At 39.3% G+C, this 22,625-nt stretch overlaps 2 protein-coding genes across 4 annotated transcripts; both read right to left on the bottom strand.

The window, feature by feature from the left end:
• Window positions 1-3,268: 3,268 nt before the first annotated feature.
• Window positions 3,269-11,033, bottom strand: drc4 (dynein regulatory complex subunit 4). Of its 2 annotated transcripts, XM_030726096.1 has the most exons (11): window positions 10,878-11,033; window positions 10,534-10,632; window positions 8,605-8,802; window positions 7,580-7,771; window positions 6,500-6,554; window positions 6,187-6,389; window positions 5,743-5,898; window positions 5,517-5,597; window positions 5,238-5,435; window positions 3,716-3,781; window positions 3,286-3,635 (listed from the first exon to the last, which is right to left on the bottom strand). In XM_030726096.1, exons 1-11 carry the CDS (start codon window positions 10,878-10,880, stop codon window positions 3,573-3,575), a joined length of 1,314 nt encoding a protein of 437 aa, XP_030581956.1. In that variant the 5' UTR covers window positions 10,881-11,033; the 3' UTR covers window positions 3,286-3,572. The 2 variants fall into 2 exon arrangements, with proteins under 2 accessions (XP_030581957.1, XP_030581956.1); XM_030726097.1 differs by lacking the exon at window positions 10,878-11,033 and having other exon boundaries at window positions 3,269-3,635; window positions 10,514-10,632.
• A 2,985-nt stretch (window positions 11,034-14,018) lies between these two features.
• LOC115777684 (transcription factor E2F5-like) lies at window positions 14,019-22,115 on the bottom strand. Of its 2 annotated transcripts, none has more exons than XM_030725637.1 (11): window positions 21,880-22,115; window positions 21,295-21,454; window positions 17,577-17,686; window positions 17,313-17,468; window positions 17,048-17,091; window positions 16,823-16,887; window positions 16,509-16,719; window positions 15,297-15,344; window positions 15,168-15,212; window positions 14,933-15,083; window positions 14,019-14,572 (listed from the first exon to the last, which is right to left on the bottom strand). In XM_030725637.1, exons 2-10 carry the CDS (start codon window positions 21,451-21,453, stop codon window positions 14,953-14,955), a joined length of 969 nt encoding a protein of 322 aa, XP_030581497.1. In that variant the 5' UTR covers window position 21,454; window positions 21,880-22,115; the 3' UTR covers window positions 14,019-14,572; window positions 14,933-14,952. The 2 variants fall into 2 exon arrangements, with proteins under 2 accessions (XP_030581497.1, XP_030581491.1); XM_030725631.1 differs by having other exon boundaries at window positions 21,295-21,457; window positions 21,880-22,114.
• Between the last annotated feature and the right edge of the window lie 510 nt (window positions 22,116-22,625).

The following is a 22,625-nucleotide window of genomic DNA, read 5'->3' as shown; positions in this document are numbered from 1 at the left end:
TACTCAAAGAACATGAAAATCTGGATCATGTTAATCACACCCAGGATATCTATCACCTGACTGTCCCATGTCCCCCCGCTGCTTCTCTATTGAGCTGGTACTCATCTTGTGGCACAGTGTTTGTCGGGGGGTGTAGTCTTACGAGCAGTGCCAGACCAGCAGGACTGTGCAGGCTGTCAGTGTTTGGACACATTTATCCCTCAGTCAGGCAGACTTACAATTGAGCCCTGTGCAAGGGGATGGAAGCAGGCTCCCCAGAGTCAGACCACTGTCTGCAGGCCCTGAAACCCTAGAGGGCTGAGTGAAAGGACCACCTCCTCCCCCCACTTGCTTTAGCTGTATGATACTGTGGCCTGCACCGGGACAATAACTTCCTCCTGTATTATTGATGCCGCAGGGAACAGCGATCACTCAGCACAGCAGGGCTCGATTCACCACGGGAATAGGCAATGAGAAACTGGATCTGCCCCATACGTCCATCCTCTCTCTACTGGAAACTCAGTCATGGTGGAAGGGAAATCATCTCGTGAAAGCAGCAGTTGAGATTGAAATATTTGATTTGAGTCCAACTTTTTAGCCTCATTTTCCAGTAAGATAAAAGCAGGGAATTAGCCCAAAACTAAGGTGCTGAGAGATTTACCGAGGTGTATTTAAATTGCAGTTTGTGTGAGTGATGGTTCCTTTGATCATTTTTGATGCTTTATGTGTCTTAAAATGGTGAGAACAAGTGGCATCGTCCAGGGCCAAGAAATGAAGCCAGTGAGAAAGTGCCACAACTGCAGTAAGGGGGTGTGGCCTCTGTGAGTGAAAGGTGGGTGCCTGGAACAGAGGTGAACATGTTCAGTCAGGTACAAAAACAGGTTTTGGTCTGAGTTCAGGATTTTTTGTTTCTTATAATTGACTTGTATAGCTCAACAATCTGTCAATGAGTGGAGAACAGTGGTTAAATATTCCAGGTCAGTGTTGATGAGAAGCAGGTGTACCAGCACGATGCTTGGGAAGACACACCCACTTCTGGGAGAAGGTAAGCAGAATTAGTCCCACTCACAGCCACACATATGACAGAGAAAGACACGGACAGAAAGAGAGGAGTTGGGTCAGCACCTGAGAGGGGGCACATGACATATTGAAACACACTGATGAATTAAGTGAACAGTGCCACCTATTGCCTGTAATTTAAACACCTGACAAATCCAAACAAGTATCTTCATTCAGCTGCTCCCTTTAGTGGTCGCCACAGCAGACCATCTGCCCCTATCTCTTACCCTATCCCAAGCACCCTCCTCTGTCACACCAACCCTCTGTATGTCCTCCTTCACTCCATCTATGAATCTTCACTGTGTGCTTGAGCTTTAGGGCACACTGAAGCTCACGCACAAAGTGTGTGTCAGGGCACTTCTACTACTTTCCTCCTGCCTGGCAGCTCTTTATTCAACATCCTTTGTCCAACATTTCCAGTATTCTTTCTCTGCACATGTCTCCAAACTGTTCAGCCTGAGCTGTCCCTCTGATATACTTATTTCTAATCTTGTCCATCGTGGTCACTCTTAAATTAGCGGGTTGAGGGGGAGTCATTTTGATTGTTGGGTTTTCTCTATAATTATTCTCAGGTCTTTACCTTACAATATAAAGTGATTTGGCGCTATATAAAAAGATGAAAATCTGAAAACGGTCTCCAAACCTACATCATAGCAGTCTCACTACCATCTTGTAAGCCTTCCCTTTCACTCTTGCTGCTTGATCCTTCTGTCACAAATCACCGCTTACACTCATCTCCACCTGCTCCACCCTGCCTGCAAATCTCTTCACTTCTCGTGTGCTCTTTCCCTTGCTTTGGATGGTAGACCCCAGGTATTTAAACTCATCTACCTTCACTACATTCGCTCCTTACAGCTTCCCTGTTAAACATGTCTCTCTCGCTCATTCACTCACATCTCTTGCTTCTACTGACTCTAATTCTTCTTCTCTCCAAAGCATAGTCCACCTCTCCAGGCTCTTTCACCTGCTCTCTACTCTCACTACAGATGACAATGTTGTCTGCAAACATCATAGTTGACAGAGACTCGTGCCTGACCTCATCTGTCAACCTGTCCACCACTCAGAGCCAATCCCTGATATAATCCCACCCAGACTGTGAACCAACCTGTCACTTCTAGCGCACACCTCACCACTATCTCTCTGTCCTCTTACGTCCTGCACTACCCTCATATACTTCTCTGCCACTCCTGTCTTCCTCTCTTGCCACCCTATCATATACTTTTTCCAGATCCGCAAAGACACAGTGAAGCTCCTTCAGACCTTCTCTATACTTCTCCATCAACACTCTCAAAGCAAAAATTGCATGTGTAACACTCTTTCTCATCATGAAGCCATACTGCTGCTCACTAATAAGCACCTCTCTCCTTAACCTAGCTTCCACAACTCTTTCTCATAGTATGGCTCATCAATTTTAATCCCTCTGTAGTTGCTGCAGTTCTGCACATGACCCTTGGTCTTGAAAAGTACAGTATAAGTTAGAGAGGCAAGGCTGAGATGGTTTAGACATGTGCAGAGGAGGAATAGTGGATATATTGGGCAAAGGATGTTGAAGATGGAGTTGCCAGGCAGGAGGAGATGAGAAAAAGAAAAGATGACAGAAGAGGATACTAGGGATAGGGTGAGATCCACTGTGGTCAAAAGAAGAAGACTCTTTTTTCAGCTATTTAATCTTTCTATACTTCATATCAGTGAAATCATTCAAGAGGAATCCATTCAGACTGCCTTCAAATACAAAATGCAGTAACTACATATTTAATGCAAAGTCAATTAGCTTTTATAACTTAGGTTCAAGGCCAGCGGCTGTCATAACAAAGAACAGAGACTGCTCCTGCTTACATATGAGTTTAGCAGGTCATCAGAACCTGCCATCTTCACTTACGACTCAAACTAAATTCAACAGTTCTTGTTTCATTCAATGCTTACTTTAAACCTAATATTTAATAAGAGATCTATTTCTATTTCTTACAAAGTGAATCTTACATATATATGGTCACACACACAAAAAAAAATATATATAAATGCTATAAAAGAAAACACATACTACTAAAAACTACTGCATATGGTGAAGAAAGATTTGGTTGGTAGATAATGCTTTTCCTGGAGCTGTCAGAGGCAGAAAACAGTATTCAGTAGTATTAATTGTTATGTCTGGTCTATGGCAATGAATTTTAAAGGTACAGTGACTAATCAATAAAAGTATATTATAAAGCCATTATAACTTGTTAAAGTATTTTCTTAACATCTGTGGTTACTGTGCGCTGCCTTTTGGAGGGGAGCATGAATCAGAAGAATGATGTACCCTATAGTCTAAAACTCCTGTTTTCTCATAATTACGAGATGCCAGCTCAAAACTTGATGTTGATACTTTATTACTGACAATCATCATTGACATCAAAGGAAGATTAAAAGAAAAAAATGTCAGATTCTGATGATATCAAATGCAAAGAATATACAAGATTCATTCAGTCTTTGTATTCATTGTTTCTCACTTTAATCCAAGTTCTGCTCCAGACTTTTTACCATAAGGACCGCTCTCATGGGGAATTACAGAGAGGCATTTCCTTTGCCTCGATGTTCAGCAGCAAACACCTGATGGCCTGCAGGAAATAAAGTTTCGCTGTGATTATTGCTGTGAAATAAATCACCAGCATTTTCAGGAAGCAAACAAACTACTAACCGTGGAAATTAGATTTATTTTGTGCTGCAAGATTTTGATGGCTGTATTTCTGGAGTCAATATTTGCCTGCAAGCAAAAACATTTAGAGCTTCTTTAATGTTCTGGTACAAACATGACACTTACAGAAATATACTTAGAAACTTACACTCACAGGCCACTTTATTAGTTACAACTTGCCAGTACCAGGATGAAACGTTCGCCTTCAAAACTGCTTTAATTCCTCATGGCACAGATTCAGCAAAGTGCTGGAAACATTCCTCAGAGATTTTGGTCCATATCGACATGACAGCATCACACAGTTGCTGCAGATTTGTCAGCTGCACATCAATGAAGTGAATCTCCCATTCTGCCACATCTCAAAGGTGCTCTCAGAGATGTCTTGACTGTGTAGGCCATTTGAGCACAGTGAACTCACTGTCACGTTCAAGAAACAGAAAGAAGGAGATGATCTGAGCTTTGTGACGTGACGCGTTATCCTGCTGGAAGCAGCCATCAGAAGATGGGTGCACTGGTCATAAAGGGATGGTCACAGTCAGCAACAATACTCAGGTAGACTGTGGTGTTTAAACAATGCTCAGTTGGGGTCCAAAGTGTGCCAAGAAAATACCCCTTCCCCACACATCATTTAACCACCAGCAACCTGAAACACTGATACAAGGCAGGATGGATTCATCCTTTCAAGTTGTTTTCACCAAACTCTGACCTTACCATTCAAATGTCACCGCATAACTCAAGACTCATCAGACCAGGCAATGATTTTCCAATTCAAGAACTAAAGAAGCCTTCAAATCAGACATGAAATGTCTTCTAGAAAATAGAAGTCCAGTCTCCTTTTTTTTCAAGCTCCAGAGACTACTATAACCTGGATGACTGAGAACCTACACAGACATTTTTCCAAATTTTCCAGTTTTGGTGAGCCTGTATGAATTGTTGCCTCAGTTTCCTGTTATGAGCTGACAGGAGTGGCATCTGGTGTGGTCTCCTGCTGCTGTAGCCCATCTGCTTCAAGGCTTGATGTGTTGTGCATTCAGAGATGCTCTTCTGTATACTTTGGTTATAATGAGTAGTTCTTTGTGTTAGAGCAGTCTGTACATTCTCCTCTGACCATCTGCATTTTTATCCAGAGAACTGCCGCTCAATGAATATTTCTCTTTTTCAGACCATTCTCTGTAAACCCTAGAAATGGTTGTGCAGGAAAATCCCAGCAGATCAGCAGTTTCTGAAACATTCAGACCAGCCAGTCTGGTGCCAACAACCATGCCACATTAAAAGTCACTTAAATGACCTTTCTTCCTCATTTTGATTCTCAGCTTGAACTTCAGCAGGTCACCTTGACCATGTCTACATGCCTAAAAGCACTGAGTTGCTGCCATGTGATTCACTGATTAGATATTTGCATTAATAAGCAAATATGTTGACTGGTGTACTTCACAAAGTGGCCAGTGAGAGTATATATAACATCAGAGTGCAAGGTTGTGGATCATTGTTGACAAAGAAACTAAAGGAGGTTGTAAAACACTACCTCAATTTTCTTTGTGATCAAACTGAGGGCTGTTCGGTCTGTGTTGGAGGCTGAAAGTACCACACTGAGCTGAGCCTCTGTCTTCTCCAGGCTCTCTGTCAGTGCCTGAAGCTTCTTTTCCACCTCCATGTCTTTATGTTGCTCCTCCTCAGCACTCTCAGTGAAAGCCTTGCAAAGTTCGTCCCTTTCCAGCTGGAGCTGTGCAGCAAAACACACCAAAGCATTCACATAAAACACACACACGACTACACATGAATCGAGCTCAGTCTTCATTCTTACCTTGCTGAATTTCTGTTCCAATATCTCATGTTCTGATTTCAGATCTTTCAGCGACTTTCTTTTGAGCTTTTCCACTACATCCTGTCAAAAACAGTGCACAGAAATTATATTCGTACTGGGCTACAGACATTGCTGCACAACAATGAAGACACTGGTAGAAGCGAGTATAACTGTCCAACAGTCAATTCTCAGTGGAGATAAAAGAACAAAGAGGCACCAAAATAACCTTGTTTTCTAAGCAGTGTTTCAGTTTCATGGCAATTTTATCACTTTCTTCCTTGATCTTTGAGATATGCTCAGCAAGATGTTTGTTATCCCACAAAAAATTGACCAGCTCCAGTTGCTTGCTCTTTCGTTCCTTCTTTGCTTCATGAACTCTGTCCTAGAAAATCAAATAAAACATGCCATTTGAATATCTGAGTCAACAAACTATTCAGCAACAGAAACACTTTGATTTATCGATTCAAATCTCAAACACCATTTCAAATTTAGAGGCTTTTGTTTTCCATACAAAAGATTATCAATTAAAACAATCAGTGTAAAGATATCAACTAATTGTTTTGCCATCTAAGTGATAAATTGTAAAAAAAAAAAAAAACTAAAAGTAATATCAGAGGACTGATCAGTAATGAGTTACAGGTTCAAACAAAGCACGTATTTGCTGTCACACCTTGAACCGAGTGAGTTCGTCCGCATCAGTGTTCATAGCAGCAACAAATTCCTCAGTGTTGCTGTAGATTTTACTGTGGTCTTTTGTAAGAGCTGCGATGTGGCTGTCCCAGTTGCTCTCTCTGTCGCTGATCTGACTTTTCGTCACCTTGTCCAGATCTTGTTGCAGCACGTGCATCCTCTTCTCACACAAGGCTGTAGTTTCTACCCCAGCAGTAACACAAAACAATAGCTCCCGTTTAGCGCTTGACAAAGTGAGGCAATGACTTCAACTCAGAATGGTTTTTTTTTTGGTTTGTTTGTTTTGTTTCTACCTGTGAGCAGCTTCTCCAAGTGGTTCCGTCTTGCAGTCATTTCTTCATTGTGTTTCTGTTGAGATAATAACATGCTAGGGTTAGTAGCATTTGTCTGTGCAAGCTGAAATATAGCAGGGTCAGTGATGTATTACTATGTATTACAGAACTGAAGTGCACTCATAGATAACAGGCATGCACACGGTTAAGTTGCTTCTTATTTCTAAGTCTGTGCAACCAAAGCAGCAAATTTACACTCATTAATCAGCACTAAGGAACCACATTAGAGTAAAGTCAAGGAAGAAGTGTGTGAAGTTTGATGGGTCTAGCGTGAACAGTATGCATCTATGGTGTGAATTTGAACACCCTAGGTCACATTTTTCTCAAATTATCGCATTCACAAGATTTTCAGAAAACTTGACCTCTAACCTTAGGTTGAGGTCGCCAAGATTCAAACTTGTCTGAGATTTTTAGTAGATGCATCTGTGGTGTGAATTTGAACATCTTAGGTCACATTGTTCTCAGGTTATTCCCAACTTTTAAAGTTTTTGTGCAACAGACGCCGCTGACACCAAGGCTACGGCAATAGCTCGACTTTTTTCTTCGAAACAGCCGAACTAAAAATAAAGTTTTCTAAAAGTTTCCAAAAATATTTTACACTAAAAGCATTGTTAAGAGAACTACGTGCTTCTGGACATCAGTTTAGCTCAGGGGCAACCACACGCCACAAGACCAAATGGAGCGGCCCAGGTTAGATTCCAATCCGAGGCCCTTTGCTGTGTGTCTTCCCCGCTCTCTTTCTCCCTGCTTTCCTGTCTCCTCTCCACTGAGATCTAACTAGTAAAAGTGAGATAAGCCAAAAAACTATAGTTAAAAAAAAAATTATCTGGTTTTATCTTGAAACACATTCAGAAATGGATGAGCATTGCAGTAACTTTGGCAATCGTTGGATGTGACTGAATTTAAACCAGATGGCACAAATAAATCTGAATATTCTGTGTTCTTCAAAAGTGGAAGAAGTGGCAGAGTATCTTTCCAGTGCACCCCGGCAGCATGACACCTATGATTAGTGTAAAGTGAAACAGGTTTTGTACTACAAACCAGTTCAAGTTCCTTGTCAAACTGTTCGATGTTGAGCTCCTGGATGTCAACCCTAATTGTCTTACGAAGCTCTGCCTCAAGCTGCTCTTGCTCTTTCTCCAGCACCTCACTGGCTGCTAAAGAATCTGATTTCAGTTCAGTGATGACATTCAGATGCTCATGCTGGAGGTGCTTGATCTTCTGTTTATACACCTGGTGGGAAAAAAAAAACAATCAAATGTGAGCATTTGTATGGAAGCCTGGTATTCGTAAATAATCACTGGGCCCTGGTGATGGTTTCATGCACCTTCTTCTAGCCCTGACCCAAAGTAACTTTTAGGAGTGTTTAAAACCTGGCTTGATAGACAACTTAATTTTATTGCCACAAGACTCAGTTAACCACAATCATCTGTACCCTAAACGTACCAATAGCAGCTAATACGCCAATCTCCATGAACAGATTCCTACATACGTACTAGCAGAACCTGTAGACATTCAACATGCAGCTTTCTGGAAGTAGTCCTGGTAGTACAGACCAACCATGTTTGAGCAGGCTTTGGTTTATTGTAGATTATGTAGGAAGTATGTGGGAAGACCAAAAGAAGATTGCCAAAATGCAATCTTGAAACCATCAGCTACCATCTGACATCAATTTAGCTTTTTTATCATCAGCGTTATAAAATGTATCTTCACGTCTAAATAATAACTTCCAGACAGAACAGTCATTTGTGAACCAGATATCCTGGCTTCTCTGGATGATTTGAAATATTAGTATGAGGAAATCAGGACAAGTTCCTCATACTAATATTTCAAATCATCCACTGAAGCCAGGACATCTGGTTCACAAATTACTGTTCTGTCCGTAAGTTATTATTTAGAAGTGAAGATACATTTTATAACGCTGATGATAAAAACACTGGTTGCGACCTCTGCATCACCTGACTGCATCTGACCAGCCTTTAAAATGGAAGCGCTACCTACTCTGTAATATTCGGGCTTAAAATCCAGCCCATGTGTTTTACTTTGAAGCAACAGTAAAATCTTACCTTCACGTCTAACTGGTGACGGGCCTCAGCTTCTTCCATGTCCTTATCTACCTTTTTCAGCTCAGCCTCGACCTCCTCTTGTTTTCTAACTGTGACTTCCCAGAAGCTGTTGATCTTGTCCCTCTCCAACTGAAAGTAGTTTCTCTCTTCCCTCTCTCTGTTCAGCTCCTCTCGGAGGCGCACAATGTGCTCTTCCAGCTGAAATACAGAAATATATTACATGTCTGAGATGGTCTTCATGTCTGGCAGCTTTTATGTACTGTAAAAAAAGAGGGCTACAGCTTACTGTCACATTTATTTATTTATTTTAGAGGGACCCTTTAGCCTGTTCGCATACATACAGCACCACCCTCAGTCTGTCAGGACAGCCATTCAGTGACTTTTGTGAGTCTGGAGGAGAGTCTGAGAAAATCATCATTTTTTTTACAGTTGTGGTAAAAAGTTTACATACAATCATCATGGGCATAAATGTCATGGTAATTATGGGCTGCTAAAGAGTTGTGAGTTGGGTGCACAAGTAATTTACTTTGGATCCTCTCTAATCCACACAGGGTCAAACATATACATACAGGCTCAAATATATGCATACACTCACTTAAATCACTCACTTTTAATAAGTGGTGCTGAAGGTTCTACAAGGTCTTTTAACTTGACAGGGTCAAAGTCTATTAACCTCTCGTTAGTGATCATGATGGCCTAGTGGTAGTTTCTCTTTGCCAGCATAAAAAGGATTTGTTGACAGCACTTACTCCAAGATCATCAGTTCAAACAGCTGTATGTTAGGTACAAGTTATTCTGACATGTCACCGCTTTGCCAAGATCTGGAAGAAGTTAGGATGTTCATGAACAACCCAGAAACCACCAAGGCTCAAGCCTGCCATGAACTGGAAACTGCTGGAACACCAGCATCACTGTCCACAGTAAAGCCAGTTTTACATCGCCATGGACTGAGGGTCCAAGAAGCTCCAAGATCGACACCTTCAAGCTCGACTGAAATTTGCAGCTGCCCACACAGACAAGTCAGTTGCCTTCTGGAGAAATGTTTTATGGTCAGACGAGACAAAAATTGAGCTACCTGGCCAAGATGTATGTTTGGAGGAGTTACCTCCAAATTATTCAATTTCACCTCAAATCAGCTAGATAGTTGATACTTGGACACAACTGGGAGTTCCAACAGGACAATGACCCTAAGCACACATCAAAACTGGTTTTGTAATGGATAAAGCAGGCTAACATTAAGCTTCTGGAATGGCTCCCCGACCAAAACCCTACTGAAATTTTCTGGTTAAAAGCTGGGTTCATGCCAGGAAACCAACCATTTTAAATTAACTGCCAATTCTGCCAAGAAGAGTGGTCAAATATCCAGCCAGAATTGTGCCAGAAGCTTGTTGAAGCAACCAAAAATGTCTGATTGAGGTCAAAGTTGATAAGAGACATTTAACCAAAAAATAATGGGGGGTATATGTATAGATTAGAGCATGTATGTATACTTTTGACCCTGTATGGATTAGAGAAAATAATAAATAAATTCAAACTTGTGCACCCAGTTCTTGTTTTTTAAAGTGATTAAAGATGTATGCTGCACAATCATTCCACACTAGAAAAACAACAGTTCAAATAAATCAAATAAAGTCTCCAGATTACAGTTATCACAAAAAAAATCTGAATTATATTATCTGCATCATGAAACTTTTTGCAAGCAGGTGGGCTCCAAATAAAATATTCAAATGCGTGTTTAGAGAGCTTGACCCATATTAGGAGCCTGGATATGTTAATCTCACTGACATTGATTGTTATTTAAATGATGTCCCTCAGCTTGATGAACTACGCCTCTAAATGTACAGATCACTTTCAACAGGACCTATTTGTTTCCTCCTGACTTAAAACACACATTCAGACACATTCATACCATCACTCTTCAGCTCTGACCTGCTCCTTGGACATCTCATCCTTGGTCAGGCCATTTATCAGCGTAGGCGTTCGGGGCTTTGCGGGTTTTTTACCTGCTTCTACCTTCTTTTTGGGTGGCTGGATAAAGAAAATTGACAAAGTAGTTTAAGGTTAGGACTGCTTCCTGAGTGGCAACCTAGAGTGTGTCTATTAAGGACAAGTTAATGGTTAAATGAGGTTAGCAACAACACCAGCAGCATTGGCAAGTATAGAAAAATTAATTCATATGCCAACCAGCCTAAGCTGCTATCTAACAGATAAAGTTAGGACTTTACTGCAGATAAAGCAATAAAGTACTTATTTGTGAATTATTTAATGCTCACCATGGTGTACGCTGCGCGAGTTACGCGAAGCGCTCAGATCATTGGGAGAGGACAACGGCAAACTCATAAAATACCGCTGTTGCTATAGCAACATAAACACAGACGGCTCACTGGAGGAGGAGGAGGAGGAAGAGGAAGAGGCGGAAGAGGAAGAGGCGGGCTCTACAAGCCAAAATCCAATCAAATGGGACAGGAAGGGAGTTTCAAGCAGGGTGATTTGTGGACAGTTTCCAGGTAATTTTACCCCTGTAACCAATTTAGATGTTTTCAGAATGTTTGTAGAGCCAGAGATGTCCATTCTGACATGATATCACACAGTTGCTTCAGATTTGTTGGCTGCACATCCATGATGGGTATTTTTCGTTCCACCACATCCAAAATTGGTGACTGTGGAGGCCATTTGATGTGGTCAGCAACAAAACTCGGGTAGGTTGTGGCATTTAAACAATGGTTAACTCGTACTAAGGAACTCGTACTCTCACACCATTACACCACCAGCAGCAGCCTGAACAGGTGACACGTGTCAGGCTGGATGCATGCCTACATGTTGTTTACACCAAATTCTGACCCTACCAGGCAAATGTCACTGCAGGAATCGTTATCAGGCCAGACATTTTTTTTTTTCCATCTTTAATTGTTCATTTCTGGTGAGCCCCTGCATATTGTAGTTTAATTTTTGTTCTTAGCTGACATGAGTGGCATCCAGTGTAGTCTTCTGCTGTTGTAGCCCATCTGCTTCAATGTTTGTGAGATGCTCTTCTGCATACCGTGGTTGAAGAGTGGTTATTTGAGTTACTGTTGCTGTCAGCTCAAAGCAGTCTGGCCATTCTCCTCTGACCTTTGACCCTGATAACTGCTGTTCACTGGATATTTTCTCTTTTTCAGATCATTCTCTGTAAACCCTAGAGATGCTTGTGTGGGAAAAAACCAGTAGATCAGCAGTTTCTGAAATATTCAGCTCAGCGCTTTACCATGTCTACGTACCTAAATGCATTGTTGCCTTGTGATTGGCTGATCAGGTATTTGCAACAGGCAGTTGTACAGGTGTACCTAATGAAGTGTGTTTACTGGATTAGGGGCAATCCTGTGGAAGGATTCTGCAACAGCAAAGATGATGGTGGAAGTATATCTTCTATGGGAAAAAGACATGAGTGTAGGTTGGCATCCAAATACATAACGAACAGGAATAACTCCAAATATCCTTTATAAATGAATCATTTATTAAATATCAGTATTTGTATTCTGTTTAAACATGTTTGAGATGTCTGTCAGCCAGGATTTTGCTGGTAGCATGGCTCTAATGATGGCAGTTTGATCTGGATGAAAATGCTGCAGATTCTGATCAAAGTGTGCAGATCTTTCGTTGTACTAGTAGATGACTCATCAAGACAGGTTATGCTGTCTTAATGAGACACTGACACAGCTTTATCACCAAACATCTACAAGAGGCTTGGCATTTCCATCAGTGTCAGTTGTTCTTCTGTGCTAATAGGCAAATACTGGCATGCCAGTATTTAATAGACATATATCTGTTTACAGCCTCAGATATGGCAGCATAGTTGAACAGTATTAGACCTGTTATTCCTAAGTTTTATATGATGCGTTTAAAAACAAGATCAATCATAAAATAATATTACAGACCTGATGAAAGGTTCATTTGAGGGGCAATTCATAGTGATACATACTCATATCATGGTGTTTTTGAGCAATAGTTCTCTAGGCTTTCTGAAGGTCTTTCAGTTTTTCTTTGGTCATTGGCTACATTTCATTTTTCATCTGACCATTTTCAGAGGAATGTTAATTTGTTTGTTAAGCCACTGACCTATGAATCATTCAAGCATAAAAAGACAACCAGACTCAGTGCGGTGTCTACACAAAAAAATAACCAATTTTAAATTGAATCTTTCGGCACTTTGTTACTAGCAAAAATACACAATTTGCTCCTATTTTGTTAGTTGAATCTACAAAAAATGCCAAAGATAACACAGTTTGACAAAAATGATTCCAAAAGTGCTATTAACAGAAAACTTGGCATATCTCAGCACAGTGTGCTCTTAAAAAATGTGAGAAAATTGGACAAGTGGAGGAGGAAAATTGGAGACGTGGTAGGCCTAAAAAGCTATCTGCAACAAAAGAACAGAATCTGAAAGCCATGTCCTTAACCAATAGGAAAAGAAAATCCAGCAAAGACCAGGCACAGCACCTGAGAGATGCATCTGGCCTTTCAGTTGATCCATCAACTTGGACTGAAGCCTCATCAGAAATGGTCTTTAAGAAGCCATTCTTAAGGAAGAGAAACAGAAAAAAGCTAAGGTATGCCAAATTGCAAGAACAAAAAGTCTGATGGAGTCATGATCTATCTTTGCCTCTCTTCCTCCACTCACCCCCAGCTGGTCGTAGCAGATGACTGCCCCTCCCTGATTCTGATTCTGCCAGAGGTTTCTTCCTGTCCGTCCCACTGTCGCCAAGTGCTTACTCATACGGGGTCGTTTTGTTGCCTCTGTAATTATTGCACGGTCTTTACCTTACAATATAAATCACTTTGAGGTGACTGTTGTGATTTGGTGCTATATAAATAAAATTAAATTGAACTAATCAAAATTTTAACTTTTTGGTTCAAATTGTCATCAGTATACACAGAGGTCAGGAGAGAGATGCAACAGTGAGTGTCTAAACAGCCATCTGTAAAACACGTGGAGGCTCTGTCATGGTTTGGGGCTGCCAGTGGTGTTGCACAGCTTGTCAAAATTGATGGAATTATGAACACATGAAAGTACCATCAGAATTTGATCCACCATGCAATAATAAAAGTGGTTGTATCACATATTGACTTTCAAGCTTGTTAGAATTTCAAACTCAATCTTTGTGTTTTATTCTGGCCATTATTACAACTACTCATAATTTTCCTAGCTATATAAAAAAAAATGTGGGGTGGCACAAGACCTTAGTGCAATGCTTGACATTAGCTTCACAGTATTTGAATATGATGATGCAGCCTTATGTCCCAAAAGGGACGACGAGGACTAAGTAAGTAAGTAATTTGAATATGATGGATACAATGTTTAAAGTCATAATTTTTTATTATTATTTGCTAATATGTTAAAATCAAATCATTTAAAAAAACAACAAAAAAAACCCAGAATATTCACTTTGAACTCAGGACTGAGTTCCACATAAAACACTGGGTGCATTTACATCCATCTGAACAGCTTGTCCAATTGAGGGTCACGAGTGGAGTCTATCCCAGCTATCATGGGGCGAGAGGCAGTCTATCACAAGGACAACACAGAGAACCCATGCACTGAAAGGCCACAAGCCAACTGCTGGATCTGAACCCAGGACCTTCCTGCTGTGAGGCAACACTGCAACTCTGCGCTGCCTGGGGGACTTTTTACATCACGTTTAATATTCCAGTGGTAATTGGTAACAGTTCAATCAGAATACCAGTGCTCCAACTCTGAATGCACTCATTTTCTGCATACCCTCCATGTTTGTTTTAAATGTAAACTCATAATTTAGATCGATGCAATAACAGCAACAACAGCACTTAAAACATCATAAATATTTATCTTCAGGAAGCTCATCATACACATAACAGAGACCCGATGGTTGTTGAGGAAGACGAATGCAACACTTTTACAGAGGTCCCACTGTTCTGATTGAATGCATCTCATCACAAGTCAGTATTTAAAAACCACATAGTATTTTTTTATATGTTAAAGTGATGAAGTATCTGATTAATAGACTTGTGCTCTTTCCCCTTTTTTTTTTTTTGCTCCCTTTCTCTCTCCCTTTTTCTTCTCTTTATTTTCCTCTTCTTCAGCCTGTCAGCTCTGGCTGTTACATAGTATGTGGAAAAATAACTCAGATAAATAAAATAAAGGGTTAAAACATCAACAAGAAGAGCCTATTGAGAACCTATAGAGCTCATCTTGAAATAGCAAATATGTTTGGCACAACAACGCATTCAGATCACAGTTCTGCTTGCAAGATCTACCAGACATGACAGGCTTAAAAAAAAAAAAAAATTAAAAAAAAAAAAAAAAAAAAAAAACCACATCCAATTTTTAAAAAATTAACTCATGTAACCACAGGCTTTGAGCACAGGGATGTCAAAAAGTTTGCAGGTGACTTCACTCGCATCCAGATCACAGGCATAATCATGTTCAGATGGGGGCGGAGACAGACGGAGGAGTGGTGAAAAAACTGTTGGGCAGAGGTAAATGTGATTAATCTAAATGTCAATATGCAATAATCAAGATATTATAAAGATAAATAAGATGTGCTTACCTTCAGAGGCCAAGAGCTGTGTGATTAGATTTGTGTTCAACGTTCCTACAAAAAAAAAAGACAGGCATTGGTTTAGTTTACAGTAAAATAAACTGACTTTAATATTTCAAGACAGAAGATCGGCCCTACCTCTGGGTGCCTCTGTTTGGTCCTGAAGTTGATTAGATAAATCCCGTTCTGGAAAAAAAAAAAAATGAAAATGATTTTTTTTTTTTTTTTTATTTGTACAAACTGTGGGCATGAAAATGTAGATACATTAACTATAAAGTGTGTGTATTTCCTCCTTGGTTCAGATAAGGAGTATTTAAGATTTAGCAATAATGTTGGTGACATGGCTTTTTAAACTAAACATTAAATCCACGTTTTCATTTTAGAATATTATTTACAGCTTTTTTTTTTTAAACTGATTCCAGTCACACTGGGGAAAACAGTGGTTGGAGACTGTGGCATCATTCAAAATTATTGTGACTGTGTGAAATGAAATTGAGATCTCGTTGTCTTTGCAGTGGTTGTTTTAAAGACCAAGTCTGCAACCACACAAGGTCAGTTGCCATCTTCAAAGCAACTTTGGTGCATCAAGACAGAGATAAAATGGCAATAAGATGGAGCCTGCTACCAGTCTGCAATTGACTGGGGTCCAGTTGGCAATACAGCAATTAACTAATAGATCTTTTTTTTTTTTTTTTTCATAGATTTAAAACAGAAATTCAGAAACTCCCCCACAAATAGTGACTTAGTTGCTGCAGGACAGCAACATGACTCCAAAATGATGTAGGCACTCAGCAACCATACCATATAAACAAATACAACCAGCTGGCAGTTGAGTCAAGACCCCTATTGCTAAGACAGAAGTCACATATAAGATAAGACAACTCAGACTGATTGCAAAGTCTTGGCAATCTGTCTGCATTTAGAAATTAGACAGCAATTATTTGCAAACCTTCACCAATCTGTCTGAGTGATTGCAGTCAGTTAGCCAATTGTTTGGAGACAGATTGCTTCTTACCAGGTAGCCTTTGCAATCAAAAATGGTTGCCTAGCGGATGAGGGTGTTGGCTGCTGGAACTACTTGTACTCAGTGCAATCACAGGCAACCAGCAGTTTTTCCTAGTTGCAATGAGATTGCCATCCTATTTTAACTCTAGTGTGACTGAGTCACAAGCTGTTGATGACAGAAGTTGTCTTTTTCTCTAGGAAACAGAAAAACTGGAAAGAAAAAAAAAAGTTCCAGTGGCAAAGTCACTGCTGGATCAGTATTAAAAGGCATGGAAAACATGAAATGAAGGGTTTTTGTTTTCATTTCTCTTTCACTGGTGTATCAAGAAGAGATGACACACTCACCTTTGGATTCATCAGTTGTGTTACTGGCGTTACTGTTTTCTTCTTGCCACGCAGACATGGCTAAGCTGGCACGCTGTAAAACTTCTTCAGGCGGTGGGACTGGAAGTACAACAGGAGCAGAGCTGACGGAGCATTTGTTTAGAAGTACGACATCTACGGGTCCTCTGACACTTTTCAGATGGATCTGGTACCTTGCCGGGCGGTTCTGGACCTGGACAAAGGAGACGCATGCACACACTAAATCACCCCCATCTGAATTAAGGGCAGCAGTGAGGAGTAGAAACTAAAGTTGCTTCCAGTGATGCATGACTTACAGCTTTGGGAATGGGGACATCTAGCTGTGTACCAGGTGGTGCTTGCACTGCTAAAAGTGTGTGGCCTGAGAAGAAATAAGAGACAAGTTAAAATGCAATTTGCATTTATTTATTCCAAAGAACTGAGAGCACTGTCTTTGGCTTATTGACTCTCTACGTAATTTTTTAAAACCTTATAAATATATACTAAAGATTAATCACTAAAAGAGAGGGATTATACATCACCACAGAAGCAGCTGCAGATATCTTCATGACTCACATATGTCAGAGTGGATCTGTGTTAAGGTTCAACCTAAAATATTTTGCTCATTAGAAGAGCGAAATAATGGATTGTTGCACAGCATTAACTGTAACTGCATAAATGCATCTCTGTCACAAAAACACATTAAATCTAATTAAATCTGCTAAAACAGAGGTAAATACAACATAATAAGTGAGAATTGTATGAAAATTAATGTGTTCGAGAGTGAACAGTTATGAAAAAGGATATTTCCTGCAGTCTTCTGTTAAATTCTTGATGCTCTGTTCGACCCAGCGTTTCTGCTGGTCCAAAATATGTTCCCTTTGCTCCAAGTCCTTTAGCTCAGACTTTAACTCCAACACTCTGTTGGCTAACAGTTGTGTGTTCTCTCTGAACGTTGTGCCTCTTATTCGGGGGGGAAAAAAAAACAAAAAAAGGAAAGCATGATGTATTTTACTGTTAACTGTGTTTTGCTTCACTTTTGTGACACACAAAGAAGAGGTAAAAACTCACATCCACTTTATGTTGCTCTTGGATATTTTCACAATCAGACCGATGCCCTCCAGCACATTTGTGATGTCGTAGATTCGCCTCTTCTGTCCGACAGCCAGGACCCTGATAGCCTGAAACGACAGCCAAAAACTTTTTCTACCACACCCTCCACGCTCTGAGAATCTGTGTTTCACAAATACCAAACGTGTCTGACAAAGACAAGCAGTGATTCCCAGTTGTTTCATAAGACATACCCCATAACACACTGTTCCTTCTCTGCACATGTCCAGATCATCTTAACCTTGCCTCTCTAACTTTGTCTCCAAACTGTTCAACCTGAGCTGTCCCTCTGATATATTCATTTTGTCCACAGTGGTCACAATATTAGCTCTGCCAGCTCCAGCTCCTGTCTTTTTGTCAGTGGCGGCCCCATCTTCAAACCATGCATCAGAGGTCTCAGGTCTCACTACCATCTTATAAATCCTCTTTCACTCTTGCCTCTATCCGTCACAAATCCCCCCGACACTTGTCTCCGCCCTGCCTGCATTCTCTCTTGTGCAGAAGTTACCTTTGGTACAAACTACACATTGAACTCTGAAGCGGTTTTACTGCATTGTGCACACACTCAGTTTATATTTAGGGGTGCACTCACAATTTTAACAAAATCAAGTGCCTGTTCTTGTAGGGTTGGATGTACTGATTTCCATACTTCAAATAAAAGCTTCTGCTTAACAAATGGAGTGTAATTTCTGTGTAATTTGGCTGCTGCCAAAATGTCTCAAGAACTAACTATCAAAACTAAATATCAGAAAAATATGACTTTATTAAACTGACCCCTAAACCAACACATAGGGAATAGGCAGCCTCAAGGCCCACAGCCCATGCTAATAAGGGCTGGTGCGTTCTTACAGGAAAACAAAATAAGCCCTAAAATAAATAAACGTGATTTCAATACAATTTTCTTCATTAATGATGGATGCAGTGGTGCATATCAAAGAAATGGCAATATGTAAGCTAATCTAAATGTTTTAGTATTTAGGTGGATTTTTGCTAGATATAATATTTTCATTCTAGCCTGTAACCATGTGTCAATTCAGTCCAGAGTGTGGCCCTTCATTTATTTTAGCTAAGCTACACTTAAAGACGTTCTGCATGTACACTTACCTCCAAAAGTATTGGATCAGTGAGGCCAATCCCTTCCCGGCCCACTTCAAAGCCAGAAAATGGCTATTAATTGCTAATACTACCCAGTCATATGTAGCTTGCCACTGGGACACAAACTTCAGTACAAGAGCAGTAAATTTAGGTCAGTAATATCACAGAGTGAGTAAAATCACAAACTAACCACCTCCTATTACCAGTTTTAATTCACTTTTTATATAAATAAAAACAGTTATATAATTATGTAACTATGCATACTTGTGAGTAATTTCAAACTAAATTTCTGTTATTACTGCAGCCCACCTGCAGTACCTTCACTGTGGCCCACCTTCCTGTTCTTCTTGCTACTTTGTAGTTTGTGGTCTGTACTTTTATTCATGAACATGAACAGTAGATTGTGATACCTTCACTCCTGCCCTCTGGAGGTTGTTGCTGATGTCACCAACAGCTGTTTGAGGGTCTTTACAATGTTTCTGTCATCAACTTGGTCTACCTGTTCAACATCTGTTACTTAATACACCACTGAAGACTTCAGACTTCTTCAGGATTTCAAAAATGATTTTACTTGCTATGGCCAATGTTTGTGCAATGACACTGATTTTCAATCCTCTCTCAGCTTCACAATTATTTAATTTCTCACCCACAGACAGCTCTCTTTCTGGGTTTCATGTTGTTTACTCCTCTAAATATAAATGCACAGTCTACACAGGCAAAACCCAAATCTGAAGCTGAGTGTAGAAATTTCAGCGCTATTTATTGTTCAATGTCACAGGACATACCTGGGCAACAAAATACACCTATCAGTCAAATGATCCAATACTTCTGCTCACAAGAAAAATTCTCAAAACTCTTTTTTTTTTCAGTATACGGCAAAAATAAAAGGGACTGGCCTCACTGTTCCAGTACTTGTGGAGCGGAGTGTGTCTAACAGTTATTCCCAAATTGTGTCCTGTGGCCCCCTGGTGGGTCTTGAAAGTACTGCTGGTCATTTACAATAAATTCATGAATTTTTAAATTAAATTAAAAATAAAAATGTAAATAGATATAAATATATAATTTAGTTATTAATATATACATTGAAAAGTCTCACCTACAGGATAAACTTACAGAATCAGATGCAATTGTCATATTTTATTTTTAATTATTAATTTTTTTTTTTTTTTTACATTTTTTTGCTTGCCTGAAGATGGTTTGATTTAAAATATGGACATACAGTACTTAACATATTTATTAGACCACCTGTCATAAAAACAAGAAAAAACAAATATATTAGAAATCTGCCAAAAACATATTTAAAACTAAAAATGAATTCACTGAACTGAATTCACAGTTTTATGCTCAAAATTTTCTGTTCAGAAATGCAAGTAAATGATTATAATTTGGCAGCTTAATCTAAAAAAAAAAAAGAAAAGAAAAAAAGCGCTTTACTATTTTTTCAGATTTTTTGTAAAACTGTATATTTGAAAATTCATTAAAAATAAATAAAACTAAAAAATAAATAAATAAACAGCTTGTGTATAGTGGTGGATTAACCATTACAGAAACAAAAAAATTATTTTGGGAATTACAAGTATTGTTAATAGCAGCAGATGTGGTATAAATCTTACGATGGGTTGTGGTCTAATACATTTTTAAGTACTGTATATAATTATTGCTATGAAACTGAGGTTTCATATATCAAATACTTCCTGAAAAATGGTCCATTAACCAACTTCCAGCATGTTTTCCTGCACTTTGAAATCTGAGGCAATGTTTGAACATGAATGTCTAATAAAAAAAATAAAATAAAATTAAAAAAAACTATTAAAAGACAAAAGCCTGAAATTTCAGGATCTGTAATTTGGGATAGATGCATCAAAAAAATATCTGTGTTGGAATTTTTAAAACATTAAATTAAAGCCTTCCTGTAAGGTCCTATTTTGACCACATACTAATAAAAAAAAAATTCACACTGCAAAAGACCAGTGACTATTTCTGAATGTATCTAGTTGCAATAATGCAAAATAAAACATGCCGAAAACTTTAACATAAAATTCTTAGTTAAAAACAAAGAAAATGCTGTTTTCATACAGTATTCATGCTGAATTTACCAATTATGACAAGTTGTACTACAAAAACAAAGTTTCCAATTTCAAACTTATAACTGAGAAAATTATTTAGTTAAATATATGCAAATTGTTCATTTTCAAGACCCACTTTGTAGACACGCACATTTTTGTTTACATTAAAAACAGAAACTGAAAGCCACTGGACTATTTATTTACTATTCTTCCTTTGTTTATTTACTTATTTGCAATTCCACTTTTAAACTTTAACTCGTCTTCTATCACAGGAATAGTTGGCATTTTTTTAAAGTAAACCTGTTGATGGAGGATCAGGTTCAACAAGTAAATCCTCTGAAGACCAAAATGAAGTCATGAAAACACAAAGGAAAACTGGGCCGCGGAGGTGTAAACTTTGGGAAAGGCTGGTATATAGTAAAAAGTAGTGCAACTTTAAAGTATCAGAGCTATAAAACTGTACTACACACACATAGTTTGATGCAGCATGCCGGGATAGGTGTTCACTGCTCACTTACGTCTCTCAGGTCCAGCTCGCCGCTTTTAGACTCTTGTAGCAGCTGGATGAACTTCGTGGTGAGCACATGAAGGCTCCTCAGACTCCTCCTGTATTTGGGGATTTGTTCTGGCGTGTTGCGGTCTTCGTCCGGGCTGTGTGAGCTATCTTCAGGATCCATACTGCTGGGCAGGAACAGAAAACAAATGAGTCCGGGATGGAGCTTCTTTGAATGAGCTACCCGAGCCCGCCTCACACAGCCGGAGAATTCCCTTCGAAATAAAATATTCTGCGTTTCCTGAATTTGCTCTCTACTGTTGTTTTGTTAGTTTTTTAAGTATATATTGTGAAAATTGGAGCTTTGGGTAAAAACTACGATGTCAGGCACTTATATTTACGCTCACGTTTGCTAAACATTCACAGGAGTAGGTTTATTATGAAAAGACTAAATCGGAAATATTTACATTTCTTTAGCTTTTCACTCGAAAGTAGCTGTTCATGCTGTTTTGTTTCTGCAAACTAGTAAAAACTTTTAGTTGTTCTTGAGAGCACGAACACGCGAACACAAAGGGCGGCGAGCGTGGGGAAAAAACAAAACTGTCCTTACCTTGATGACTGGAAAAAGCAGCAGCGCAGAGTTCCTAACGTTAGCAGGCGCAGCGACAACCGACTTCAGTATTTAAACTGAGACAACTGGTTTTGTCGGGCAAGTAAATATATTCGCTGTTAACCTACAATGTAAACACGATGTTTACACTGTAAACAAAACGGCACTAACTCTACGAGTAGTCCACCCCCAATTGTTTAGGCGCGGAGCTTTCCGGTAGCCGCATTTAACTGCCTTCACAATAAAAGCCCAACATTCGCCCGACCAAAATAAAATCACGTCTCATTAAAATAATAGAATCGGGTCTCTAAATAATACACCACTCAAAAAAAAAAAAAAAAAAAAAAAAAAAAAATTAAAGGAACACTTTTTAATCAGAGTACAGCATCAAGTCAATTAAACTTCTGGGACTGATCTGGTCAGTTAAGTAGCAGAGGAGCAAATCCCTTGCTTGTCACACTCCAGTTTGCAAAAGAACTAAAAATATCACTATTAACTTTTTATTTGGCTATACAAACTAAAAAAGCATTAAACATGTAGCATTAAAAAAACGTACTGGTATTAGATGAAATGCATCATAACTTGGAGGGTACGTGCATTTATATATTAAATAAACAAATATTTATATTCAATGATTACAACCAAAACCTAGGACCAAGTTCATATCAACACCAGCTCATATAAATTCATCTTATTTACTGGAAAATAATATTTTGTACATGTGTAAACCCAGCTTTGTCATGTAA

The sequence above is a fragment of the Archocentrus centrarchus genome, chromosome 3 (assembly GCF_007364275.1).
Source record: "Archocentrus centrarchus isolate MPI-CPG fArcCen1 chromosome 3, fArcCen1, whole genome shotgun sequence".
Taxonomy (NCBI): domain Eukaryota; kingdom Metazoa; phylum Chordata; class Actinopteri; order Cichliformes; family Cichlidae; genus Archocentrus; species Archocentrus centrarchus.
Note: the sequence above shows the minus strand (reverse complement) of the source record. Positions and strands in the feature narration are given on the sequence as shown.

Excerpts from the sequence above, each read along its gene's own strand:
- LOC115777684 (XM_030725637.1), bottom strand. The coding sequence starts at position 21,453 with ATGGATCCTGAAGATAGCTCACACAGCCCGGACGAAGACCGCAACACG. Across the intron at positions 16,888-17,047 it reads TATCTGCAGCTGCTTCTGTG|GCCACACACTTTTAGCAGTG; the intron begins GTGATGTATAAT and ends ATTTCTTCTCAG. Across the intron at positions 15,345-16,508 it reads CACAACTGATGAATCCAAAG|AACGGGATTTATCTAATCAA; the intron begins GTGAGTGTGTCA and ends TTTTTTTTCCAG.
- drc4 (XM_030726096.1), bottom strand. Across the intron at positions 6,555-7,579 it reads TTGACAAGGAACTTGAACTG|AAACACAATGAAGAAATGAC; the intron begins GTTTGTAGTACA and ends TTATCTCAACAG. Across the intron at positions 5,436-5,516 it reads TGGAACAGAAATTCAGCAAG|CTCCAGCTGGAAAGGGACGA; the intron begins GTAAGAATGAAG and ends TTTGCTGCACAG.